The sequence below is a fragment of the Pteropus alecto genome, unplaced genomic scaffold (genome assembly GCF_000325575.1).
Source record: "Pteropus alecto unplaced genomic scaffold, ASM32557v1 scaffold224, whole genome shotgun sequence".
NCBI lineage: Eukaryota > Metazoa > Chordata > Mammalia > Chiroptera > Pteropodidae > Pteropus > Pteropus alecto.
The window spans coordinates 3,827,662-3,840,354 of record NW_006436289.1 but is presented as its reverse complement, the minus strand read 5'-3'; the positions used below and the strand labels follow the sequence as shown (position 1 = coordinate 3,840,354).

At 50.6% G+C, this 12,693-nt stretch overlaps 1 protein-coding gene across 3 annotated transcripts in view; it reads left to right on the top strand.

Moving 5' to 3' along the window:
* The first annotated feature begins 45 nt into the window (after window positions 1-45).
* ZBTB16 (zinc finger and BTB domain containing 16) overlaps window positions 46-12,693 on the top strand; it is a 178,225-nt gene continuing 165,577 nt past the window's right edge. Inside the window, exons 1-2 of one of the 3 annotated variants that reach the window (XM_006912794.3) lie at window positions 46-331; window positions 3,386-4,743. In XM_006912794.3, the coding sequence (XP_006912856.1) occupies window positions 3,476-4,743 (1,268 nt within the window). In that variant the 5' untranslated portion in view covers window positions 46-331; window positions 3,386-3,475. Of the gene's footprint in view, window positions 332-953; window positions 1,032-3,385; window positions 4,744-12,693 lie in introns of those variants that run through there. The other 2 variants (XM_006912795.2, XM_025047497.1) reach the window with 2 other exon arrangements.

Sequence of the window (12,693 nt, the reverse complement as noted above, 5' to 3'; positions counted from 1 at the left end):
GGGAGGGGGGAGGGAAGGGGGGGCAGCTGTGGGCAGGGAGCCTGGCTCGGCCGCCAGCACTAAAGATGGAGAGGCGCCGGGGCCTCGTAGGGGAGGGGGCTCGGCGTTGACGTGGGACGCGGCGGAGGCGCCGAAGCTGGTGGTGATTTGCTAACCTCGCAGCAGAGAGGAGTTGAGGGCGATGAGAGCGGGTACTGCGAACTGCCGGGCGATGCCGCCGCTGCCGCCGTGATACCGAGAGCAACAGTTCCCCAGCAACACCCCTCCCGACACAGGCACACACCCCCCAAGAGGCACGCACACCCACCCCACAGCTCCCGGCTTGGCAGCGGTGAGTGGGGGACCGGGGAGGGGCGCACCGCCCAGCGGGAGCCGCGCGGCGGAGCGCCCTAAGGCTGGAGAGGTCTGGGGGCGCGCTCGCTTCGGCCACTCGGCCGCTGGGCTTGTGCCTGATTTTATTCGGTGTGTTCCCTGCCTGCTGGTGCAGCCGTAGCCACCGCGGGTTGGGGGTCGGCTAGAAGGGGGAGCCCCGGCTGTCAGCCTGGGCGCAGCTGCCACCTCAACCCTTCCGCTCCAGGGCACGGTCGGGGTGAGAGGTGGGGGCAGAGCGGTGTGCGGGGGCTGAGGGCGCGAGCCTAGGGTTGGGGATCGGGAGGCTTTGTACCGCCGGGGACCGGCGGAGGAGCCGGGAGCCGGTGGGTGCTCATATGTATGCGGACCGGTGCGCGGGCGCGAGACAGGGTTGTGGTTTGCGTGTTTATTCTCCGGCCGGCTGGGAAGGTAGAATCCGAGGATCCAAGGAGTGGATCTGGGGGCAAAGGGGAGCAGGACTGGGATTCGCTTGGGTTTTGTTTTTCTTTGAAAAAACGTGGTGGGCCCTTTTTTTCTTGATCGGACTTGATCTCCCCTTTTAGGGGGGAGGGGCGGCCGTAGCGGAGCTTCGGAGGGTCTCCAGGGCTCCGGGCCCTTTCCGGCTCTTGGAGGGGCTGGCTGTGGCGCGGGAGCTCGCTGTGCGCTCCTGGCCGCACTCGGTGGGTGCCCTGGCTTTGCACCTGATGCGTTCGGGATGCCTTTCCCACCCCGGCGCGCCGGCAGCTCGCTAGCACAGCGGCTGGAACACTCCCGCACGCGCTGGAAATGCGCACGGTTCCGCCGGCCCGCGGACCTGCTGGAACGTGCAGACGCGCTCGGCGGCGACTCACTCGTCCGCTCCCCGGGACGCGCGCACGGTGTCTGGGCCGGGCTCGTCGGCTGCTGGCGGCGCCCGCCCGCGGCCTGGGATCCTGCGGGTCGCTCCCGGGGTCACGGCCCTGGGTCGGAGAGGGAGGGCCGGCCCATCCCTTCTCGCCTTTCCTCTCACAACTCTCGCCTTTCCTCCCACAACTCTCGGACCGGCTTTTGTGCTTCCCCTTAGCTGCGGGGTGGGTCCGCCTCCTCGCCGCTCTTGTCCAGGCGTCCAGCCCGCCCGGACTCTCGCTTTTCGTCCGGGTCTCTTTCACTTTTACTCCTCCCTAGACCGGCTCCCTTTCCTTCTGCCGTCTGGCTCCCGGGGAAAAGTTGCTTCCTCAAGTTTGCCTAAGACGTCTTCAAGTCTCCGTGGGGCTGGCTGGGAACTAGGGGTGTGTGCGAACGCGATCGATTCCCGGAGCTCAAGCGGGTTAGCGCCGGCTCTCCCCCGCGGCGGCTGGGCGCTGCAGCCAGCGCCGGTCGGATCGCCGGAGCTAAGAGGCGAGTCCCTACGAGTCGGGGGCATGGCTGACCGAGGGCACCATGATTTCCCTCAGGACCCAAGGGGCTTGCTTTTGGGAAGGAGTTCGGGTAGCCCAACTTCCATTCTTTCTGTTGCTCCCTCGTAGTTCTCTGAAACCCCAAAGTCTGCGGGAAAGCGCATAGTGGCGAGGGGAGCCTGAATGGCCATCTCTCCCTTGTTGACCTCAGTCCTCACCCCAGGGTGGGCGGCCACAGTGTATTGACTAGCCGTTCTTTTAACCCTTAATGCATGAGATTTTTGACTTTGGAGCCAGTAAGGTTCCTTCTGGGGCAGAGGCAAGTAGTGTTCGAAGAGTGTGGGAGAACCCTTACTCTGCTTTGCTCCCAGATCGTTTCACTACAATATTGGCCGCAGCAAGGCAGAGGCCAGGAGGGACGGGGGCCTGCGAGGTCTTTCTAGCGCTTTTTAAGACATTCGGGATTCCTAGAGCCCTGTTATTGATCCTGAACAGCGATCTGGGGGAGGCCTTTGTCTCCCAGCCCTATCTTCCCTTCATACTGGTTGTAACTCACACCATAGGTGCTGGTGCCAGTATTGCCTCTAGCACCTCCAAGCTGTGTCCAGCATCAATTGCTGCTCCTGGACTTGCCTACTCCTGGGAGCCTGGGCTACACACTTGTAATTCATGTACCCAGCGTGTATGTACACTTTTGGCTTTAAGAGTGCATATTTCTTATGATATCTCTTCTTAGGTCCTCCACATTTTATAGATTTTTTTTTTTTTTTTTAATATCCATTGGGCACTTGTGAGCAGGGAGTAGTATGGCATCTTATGTAAGTGTGTGCACATGGGTTAACTCTCTCTCTGCCTGATGTGTATGCACATGCACACACACAGTCCAGATTGTGGATTACATATACAGTAATTTTGAGGTACCCGTATATGGAAGTAACCCAAGCTAGTGTGTGGGTTATGGGTGTGTGTTCCTGTAAGTGCCTGAAAAGGAGGTCAGGGCATGGGTCTGTCAGTCCTTTCCAGCCCTGAGAAGAGTAGAAAGACAGAGGCTGAAGGTGAGAAGATGGGCATGGAGGAGGCGAGCCCTTGCCCATAGATTTCCTTGGGCTGGGACTGCAGGCTGCTAGCCCCAGCTGGGCTTGACTTTGCTCTTGAGGCTACTGTAGTGTAGCAGGGTTTAGGAAAACTTTGTTTTGAAGATGAGGTTTGCTCCACAGGACGTTGAGAGTGAAACTGAGTCCTTAAATTGATTAAAAGAAGGGGTTCATTTGCTGATTTCCAGTAAATACTGGGAACCTCCTGTAACAAATGCTGGCCTTGCACATGATCCCCTCACTCTCAGACTCAAAGAATGCCCAGGACTCAGAAGACTCCACTGTAATTGTCATTTCGCTTTATATAACAGATGTCATAGGGCAGTGAATTAGGCATATGCTATGGCAGAAACTTCTCTTAGCTCTCATCTGTGGGTTTGTAAAGGCAGACCCCTAGATTTCTATTAAAATCTTCCCCCCATTAAAATCTCCAGGACTCTCTTACTGGCTGACTGGGAGGGATAGGCTATATAGTATTTTTTGAATTCTTATTTTTAGGTACACTGACTAACCTACCTTTTGTTCTCTCATCTCTTTTGCCTCTTCCCCCTTTCTCCCTTCTAGCCTTCTCTGTTGGCCCAGGAAACCTACCCTGCCCCACCACGCAGAGCCAGGAAGGAAAGAGAGCCTCATGCCTAAGCCGCGGAGAGCACCATGGATCTGACGAAGATGGGCATGATCCAGCTGCAGAACCCCAGCCACCCCACAGGGCTCCTGTGCAAGGCCAACCAGATGCGGCTGGCTGGGACACTGTGTGATGTGGTCATCATGGTGGACAGCCAGGAGTTCCACGCCCACCGGACCGTGCTGGCCTGCACCAGCAAGATGTTTGAGATCCTCTTCCACCGCAACAGCCAGCACTACACTCTGGACTTCCTCTCGCCAAAGACCTTCCAGCAGATTCTGGAATATGCATACACAGCCACATTGCAAGCCAAGGCAGAGGACCTGGATGATCTGCTGTATGCGGCTGAGATCTTGGAGATCGAGTACCTAGAGGAACAGTGCCTGAAGATCCTGGAGACCATCCAGGCCACAGATGACAATGACACGGAGGCCACCATGGCAGATGGCGGGGCCGAGGAGGAAGAGGACCGAAAGGCTCGGTACCTCAAGAACATCTTCATCTCAAAGCATTCCAGCGAGGAGAGTGGGTATGCCAGTGTGGCTGCACAGAGTCTCCCTGGGCCCATGGTGGACCAGAGCCCTTCAGTCTCCACCTCATTTGGTCTTTCAGCCATGAGTCCCACCAAAGCTGCAGTGGACAGTTTGATGACCATAGGACAGTCTCTCCTGCAGGGAACTCTTCAGCCACCTGCAGGGCCTGAGGAGCCGACTCTGGGTGGGGGTGGGCGGCACCCGGGGGTGGCTGAGGTAAAGACAGAGATGATGCAGGTGGATGAGGTTCCTGGCCAGGACAGCCCTGGGGCAGCTGAGTCTAGCATCTCAGGCGGGATTGGGGACAAGGTCGAGGAAAGGGGCAAAGAGGGGCCAGGGACCCCGACTCGGAGCAGCGTCATCACCAGTGCTAGGGAGCTGCACTACGGGCGGGAGGAGAGTGCTGAGCAGTTGCCACCCCCTGCTGAGGCTGGCCAGGTCCCCCCAGTCCGACCGGAGCACCCGGCACCCACAGCCGAGAAACATCTAGGCATCTACTCTGTGTTGCCCAACCACAAGGCTGAGGCCGTGTTGAGCATGCCATCTTCGGTGTCCTCTGGCCTCCATGTGCAGCCCACACTGGCCGTCTCCATGGACTTCAGCACCTATGGGGGTCTGCTGCCACAGGGCTTCATCCAGAGGGAGCTGTTCAACAAGCTGGGTGAGCTGGCCGTGGGCATGAAGTCGGAGAGTCGGACCATCGGGGAGCAGTGCAGCGTGTGTGGGGTGGAACTTCCTGACAACGAGGCTGTGGAGCAGCACAGGTAGGCCCCTTGCTAGTCCCACCTGAGACCCCAGCCCCAAACTTCTGACACCCTGCCTTCATACCCAGCTGTTCCTGAGTCCTGGCGGCTGCCTCCTCTGTTATTCCTGTCGTTTGTAAAAAACTATTTCTTTCTGAGTCCTGGAGCCAGGAGCACGCTTTTCAAGTGTGGTGAGGGGCTTAGAGCCTTTCCTAAGCATTAGAGAACTCATGGGTCCAGCTTCTTTTACTAGGCTCTTTCCTCTTTCTGCTTTTGAGTCTGTTGTCTTTTGCCTGGAGTGACTGATAAAGTGGAGGGAGGGAGAAGAGGAAGTGGGATTGAGGACGAAGGTCTCCCATGGCCTGGATCTGGCTGTGTTGCCAGGTTTCAGGTACCTGGGTTCCCATCAGCGGTTTCTGCCAAGGCAGGCCGTCTGCAGCTCAGGAGGATGGGAGGCGCCAGATGCTGCTTAGACCACAAGGGCAGCTGCAGGTTCCAAATATCTTTCCTGGTGAACATCCATCACCGGGAACGTGGCTTCCTCTTTCTCTTCTCAGTCTCTGTTCCTGTAAACACATTTAGAAGGAGTTGATTTAAATTCAAGGGGGAAGGATAGATACAAGAGTCTTGGTTTTGCAGCCTATAGAGCCTTATTCTTATCCCATCTCTGCTCATGTTGAGTTAAATGCCATATCGGGCCAGCACTGGCTTTCCTCTGGCTTCTGTTTCCTTCTCTGTGAAATAACTATCCACTGAGCTCTTATGACATGCTTGGTTCAATACTAAGTGCTTTACATGGAGTCACATTTTTTGTTAGAACAGCCCTCCTAGGTAGGTGATGTTCTTCTTTTACATGAGTAGTTACTGAGACCTTTTTCTACGGTCATAGAAAGTGTAGGAGGCAGAGGTAGATTCAAATTCAGGTCTTAACCCTCTTGCACTTTGCTGCCTCTTTTGGAGTCATTAAGTCCTGAAGAGGATCATGCCTGTAGAACAGAGGATTTTGAAAATTGCTCGTCAGAAGTGGAATAAACATGGAGGGAATCAACAGAGTGTTTGGTGTTCACCTGCATCTGTCATACCAGTATGCCCATCATTCTACCCTGTAGTCCTGGGTCAGATGAATGGCATCAGGAAATTCAGTTTCTGTTGTCACTGTGATAACATTTTCCTGCACACCCTCTTGTCTGCTCTTTGGCTAATTTGCAGAATTCTCCCCATTTGCACCCCTCTCAGTCTACCCGATTTCTCCGTTTCTCATTCAGTCCAGGAGGGGATGTGAGTGAGAAGGTGTGGGGTGGTGGTGGGGGGGCATCTGGAGGTTTGGTCTGATTACCCCAAGCCAAGCCGGAACCTGCCTGACACTGCTTAATCAGTGGCTCTGAGACTTACCTTGTGGAAAGTGCTGCTGAGCTAAATGTAGCCGGCTTTTTTTCCAATGGGTGCGAAAAATAACTACCACTAAGGTGTGCCTTCTTGATGATTTGCACGGCTCAGAAATAGACCAAGGTCGTGTTTGTTTTTTGCTCAAACTTTCCTAAAGAGGAAACCCCCTCCCCAAACTTGACCAGATAGGTTTATCATCTTCTCCGGATGTAAATTATTTCAGTTGTGTACTGTGAAAAGCAGGCCATAGTGGAAAGTAAATTTTTTTCTGGCTCTCCTCGGGTTCTGGTTGCTTCTTTTTACCTGAGAAGGCTACAAAAGATATCACTCTTCCCGGAGTTCCAAGTTCTCGTTCTCCCTTTGGACCTCTGGGGAGGGACAGAGGGCCTTCTCTGTTATACTTCACAGAGCAGGGGAGGTGAAACTAGAGCTTGGGATGGTTATGTAACCTTTCTGAGCCTCGTTTTACGTTTTTTAAAATGGAGATGGTCTGTAACAGGTGGTACAGAATTAATGAAGTAATATCTAGAAATCCCTGGAGCTGTGACTGGCACATAGTAACTGCAGGTGAAGAACTGACTCCTCTGTCGCCCATTTTGTTTGGGTCTTATCTCTAGATAACTCCCATTGGCTCCGAGTTCTAGCGTGTAGTGTCCACAGCGCTGACCTCCACTGGGCTTGTGTTGGCTGTGAGGTGGTGCTGAGAACGTCCCTGCCCTTGTGGACTTGTGATGGTGAGGCACTGGTCCTGGAATCCTGTGTCACGCTGTGGGCTGCTGACGTGGAGAATGTGATTTTGACTGAGGGTAGAAAGTAAGCTGCTGCAGCCCAAGAAACGAGAGCCTGAGACAGCGCCTTGGGTGGAAAGCTGTAGGGGTCTAAAGAAATCAAGGAGGGGACAGGATGTTCTCGTGTGTGCCCGCCCTTGCTCTGACTGGCAGCCCCTTGGATCCCGATCAGATGCACTTTCTGGAACGCCTCTCCTCTCTCCCTTTCCCTCTCCCTCAAAGCTCCTTGATTAAGGTGCTACTTCTCTGTTTTCTACTGGTCTCTGTTCCTCTCTCCACATCTGCACTACCAATAAAAACAAAAAGACAAGATAAAACAATCAGAGTGGGAGATTTTGATGTCAGGAAACTCTGGAATTGGCTATAATGTAACAGTGATGAACATGATGAAATAACAGGCTACAGGTTTTATTTTACTTTTAAGCCCATAGGCTAGAATGTTGGTAAAGTTTAAGTACCTTGCAATTATTGCTGCTTTTCCTCTTGGTGGGGAGTAGGAGGGCATGGAGAGGAAGGAAGGGGAGAGTGCTAGGAAGCAATGCAGGAAGGGGTGTTTGTTATGGAATCCCGTCAGTAGGTTTCCTCACAACTTGGTCCCAAGCTGGTGAGGGAAGAGCCTGTTGGCATGACAGATGGTTGGAATGAAACTCGGAGAAGCTGCAGTCCCTGCGGTACATGGCGAGATGTAAAAGTTATGTCAGTTGTGGGTTGATGTAAAGACCAGACAAAGACACGACTCGGGTAAATCAAATGGGGCTTACTTACCTAAAGGATCCAGAAGGAAGTCAGAACAGTCAGAAGACCTAATAAATCAGCAGCATTCTCCAAGCAGATGGGGGAGCAAGCTCCAAAACCTCCCCGAGTAGGCCCACATGATAGAGGATAATGTCCGAAGAAGGGAGGGGTCACATTAAACTTACGAAGATTGGACTCTCCTTCTCTAGGTTTAGTCTCTCTTCTTTTTCTCTCTCCGAAAGGCTTGGGCAGTTCTGCATGTAGGCTTATCTGTGTCTAATCTAGGGACCTGCTCAAGTGGGCCAGTTGCACCTTCTCATTCTCAGAGTTACGTACATGTGTGATGAGATTACAGGGAACCGTATGGTTGACTTAAGTATGAGCACAGCCTTCATTTATAGCCCTCAGTCTCTCCGGGCTCATACAGTCTGCTCTTAAAATGTTTCTGAGTTCAGTGCTGTGGGATCAGAGTAGGGTCTGGTTTCCTAGGAGCCTCTGGATCTTCTATTCTACAGACAAAGCCTTATACCACTTACGGCATGTGTCCTGCAGACACAAAGTAGGAACTCTTGCTTGGTTCTTGAAGGGATGCTCAGGAACCACAAGGAGTGATCTCAGCCAGTTACCCAGACCCATGTATTCAGCCCTTTTCAGAGGCTTCTTGGGGCCAGCTCTAGAATGTGTGAGTCATGTAGCTGAGAAGTCACAGAGTTCTGCCTGGCCCTTTGCCTCGGTCTCTCTCAGGTGCTCAGTTGCTCCGTTTTCAGTGCTTGACCATGTAGAGGGCCACAGCCATTGACCTTGGTTTTGGCTACTTCTGGGAGTTTAGAAGTTGTCCTGAATACTTGGTCTTCTTTCATTATTCTGCCAGCTTTAGGGATCTCTGAGGTGAAACCAAGTTCTGCTTGGAAAAGAATACGCTGTTGAATAATGATAGGAACAGTAATAATAACAGCAGTGCCTTTTACCAGTTGTAGAGCTTTCTTCTTTGCAAAACCTATTTAATGACTTTATTTCTCTTTACCCTCATAGCCTCCCCTAAGGGGATGTGGGTCCATCATTCTATGTCTGTGGTTATGAAGTCTGAAAAGCTCTGAAAACTAAAAGGTTTTGCATAAGTTTGTAGCAAACTCTTTTAGTGGCAAAACCTGATCTGAACTGATGTGAGGCTATATTTATCCTGTCTATTTTGAATATTCATATGTTTTGCTGCAAAAATATTAATGTATTTGATTATAGAGTGCTTCCATAGATTCCTTGGGACTGGGCAAGCACTATCAGCCCCAAAGTACCTTTCTAAAATCTGAACAATTCGGATTTCTGAAGCACCCCAGGGTTTTGGATAAGGGATTGTGGACCATTATCATCCCTAATTTACAGATGAGGAAAATGAGCTTTGGTGCCAGTAAGTGACTCGCCCAAGGTCACATAGCTATAAATGGATAGAACCAGGAGCTCAGCTCTCCTTCTAATTTACAACCCTGGGTGCTCCGCGCCAGGCCATATAAGAACATGGCCATTGCTGTTCTGGGTCAGATCCATCTGACCTAGTCTTGGTTGCCAACCCCATCCCTGAGATACCACCATTGGAGACTACAGCTATCTTCCTTGACGTCAATCCTAAAGGTCAGGTGGTGCCCAGCTTCTCTTAGTAGCTATTTATGGCTGCTCTGTCATTCACAGATTTGCCCAAATCCTTTCTGAATTTATTTCTATTTCCAGGAAGTATCCTTTGCGGGGGTGATGAATGACTTAAGTTTATAACCTCTTGGGCTCCTGGAAATCTCGTCTTTTGGAGAGGGCATTGGTTACGGAGATAGGAAAATGGCAGAAGGCTTTGTGGTGCTGTGCCTAGCTGTCACAGAGGCTGGGACATTTTCTAGCTCTGTCACCATTACCAATCTCTTTTTCTGATTGCTAAATTCTGAGCTTTAATTTTTTTATTTGTAAACTCAGGCATTTGGACAAGCTGGTCATGGATCGTTGAGCTCTTTAAAAAGTTATTTTACCTCTTGTGCACCCACTCATATCTTCACGAAGTCCTTTTGGTTAAGTGAATTTTTCTCTGTTTTGGAATCTGGATCGGCAGTCAGCCAGCCGATAGGGGGTCAGTTAGATTTGATTCTGTCTGCTCTGACTTCGTTTTTAAATGCTTTAACCTTCTTAGGGTTACTGAGTCATGTGGGATCTAGGCTGAACTGTTGGAAATTTTGAAGATGATTTATTTCCAATGGAAAGTTGCATGCTCTTTCATCTCTGTGAGAAATTCCATTTTGATTTGCTGTCACTCTTGGATGGTGCTGCTAATTACGGGAGGGAGAAGGGAAGAAAGCTTTAGTTCAGCAACACTTTTTCCTCCTGCTTATTCTAGGAACACTATTTATGAATCTTTAAAATAGTGATTATCTTAAACTGTTAAAATCAAACTCCATTCACAACTCTGATTTCTTGCTAATTCAGGAGAAAAACATTTCCAGTCACTTTAATTTTTTAATTAATGACTTTAAACAAGTCCAACTGCAATCCTGAGTGTGAGACTTAAGAGAGTCTTGCTGAGAAAGTACGAGCATGCCTCAGTTTGTCCAGTGGAGGGTTCCTGAGTTTTCCACGATAATGAAAAGTTTTCTAAGTCAAATTCTGTGTCGGTGGTGTTAGGTGAAAGCCCTGACTCAATGGTAATTATTTTGGTAGAAAGAAAAATTTACCACGGCCTTCCCACCATCCCACATCTGACCCCATGTTTTATATATAGTAAGTGTATATTTTGAGCGAATGAGACTATCTGGCTCAGAATCCCAATTTCACTACTTGCCAGCTGTATGACTGTGGTTATGTTACTTAACCTCTCTGTGCCTGCTTGCTTTTTGGTAAAATGGCGGGGTGGGGGTGGGGTGTGGGGACAAAAAAACCCAGTACCTACTTATTGAGTTTATTACAAGAATTAATCAGTAAGTATTTGTCAAGTGCAAGGAATGATGGCACAAACCAAGTACTCTATGTGTGTTTGCTATTGTGGTTTTATTGCCATTGTTGCAAAGCAGGGTACACCGGCAGTGCAAGTTAAAAAATGTGTTTGTGTTAGTCCACGTCCTGCTTTTCTCCAGAGGTGTAGGTAGGTTCATAAGGCACCATAAAAACTACAGCTTTGGGCACTGTGTGTTTGGGCCAGATACACAGTGAGCACTGGCATTTTCCCTGACGAGCCAGGGTACTCCTTGTCCCATTGACCTGAGGTCTGATGAGTCATTCCAGTTCTCATTTAAATTTAGCTGGGCAGCACTCCACCATCACCAGTTCCAAATGCCCAAGCAGCTCACCGAGGCAGTGTCCCATTGGCCAGGTGAACACGTCACTGTGGTTGAGGCAGGGATGAGCACTGCACCCCTCTGGAAGGAAGTCTGGGCTTGTGAACGTTGGGCATTCCGGAGCTCCTTCCCTTTCCTGTCCCAGGTTCCATGCTCAGTGCATCCGCTGTCCAAATCTCCCCAAACCCTCTAGCCACCCTATAAGGTAGATATTAGTTTTGAATTCTCTGGTGGGCAAAGGAAGCACGAGAGGTTAATGGACTTGTCTTTGCTAAAGACAGTAAAGGGTAACGCCGGGGTTTGTGCCCAAGTCTCCTGGCTCCATGTTCACCGTTCCTTCCATATTGGACTTTTGGCCCCTGATGGAATCAGAAGGGAAGGGGGAATGCAGGAAGGATGAGCTCTGTGTTCCTTGTAGCCAGTGACCAGGGGCTTGTTGCTTGGTGACCTCTATCCTGCTAGTTTCCTCCAGTGGCTGGAGAGGAGGAAAGTAGTGAGAATGCTACTTACTGCAGAGGGTTCAGGTCTTTGGGGGTTAGGGCCACACAGGTCTGAGGAGTACTCCATCTGCTACATCATCTCTTACTGACCAGCTTTTAGCGAGAGAGGCCTTTTGTGCTGACTAAAAAACAAAACAAAACAAAAACGAAAAACAAAAAGGGGGAGAAAAAGAAACCCACTTAGAAAAATAAAAATTTCATGATGTTAATTTCATGCCAGCCTAATCAGAAATTTCCCTCTCTACTGTTTCCCCTTAAAAGTCCCGGTGTGCTTATTATGCTGGCTCATTCTGGAAGAACTATGGTTGGCATTGGGTTTTGCCTACGTGAGGCTTATCTCTGCAGCTGCTGCAAGGAGAGGATTCGGTATACTTTATTGTCAGCATGGAAACTTCTGCTAAAAACTTGCAAAAACCTGCTTAATTCTAAATTCCTAGCTCACTTTCGACCGTCCTCAAGCCGTGATTTTCTTCAGCAGAAACAGATTGTGTTCGGCTTTGCAGTAGGAAGAATTCAAGTTAGATTAGAGAAAGAACAGTGGAACGTTACTGGCAGTTATTAGAAAACTTGGTCGCCAAAATTTTGATGAAGAGGAGAATTTGTGGGCCAGTTGGAAGTGGCTTTTAGAGTTCTCCTTACTTTAGGGCCATTTATATCTCCCCAAAATAATAAGTAAGGACACATATACACAAACGAACCACTACCAACCAACAGGCATGTCAAGAGCAAGACAGTGCACCACCAGGCCATTGTCTTTGTGGGAGACAAGGTAAGTAGTACAGGCCACAAAGACTGACGTTAGAGATGCTCGGCTTTGAGCGCTCGCACTACATTGTGAGTTTGGGCAAGTGTCTTCACCTGTCTGAACGTCAGGCTCCTCTCCTGTGAAGTGAGGTTAGCCCCTTAGCTCTCAGTGTGATTTTAAATGGATCAAATGTGGTACCATGTAACATAAAGCATACAGCAGAGACTCACATGTGAGGCTTCCTCCCTGCTGCCCGCTTCTCTTGTGACCCCAGCCTGACAAGGGAGTCCTTCACCGAGCCCCCGCCACCCTCGCCTGGCGTTGGTCTCTAAGTGGATTAGCTGAGCGTTGTGATCTTAATGCCATTAGGCCTGTTGGCACAATTCTCCTTGCCATAGTGAGAAGCAGATGTGGCCGACCATAATGGCCCTCGGTGATCCATCAGGCTTGGAGTGCTGGGGGAAACATTATTAGTGTTAATTTGGGGGAGTCTCTTATGGTAGCTGGGGAGA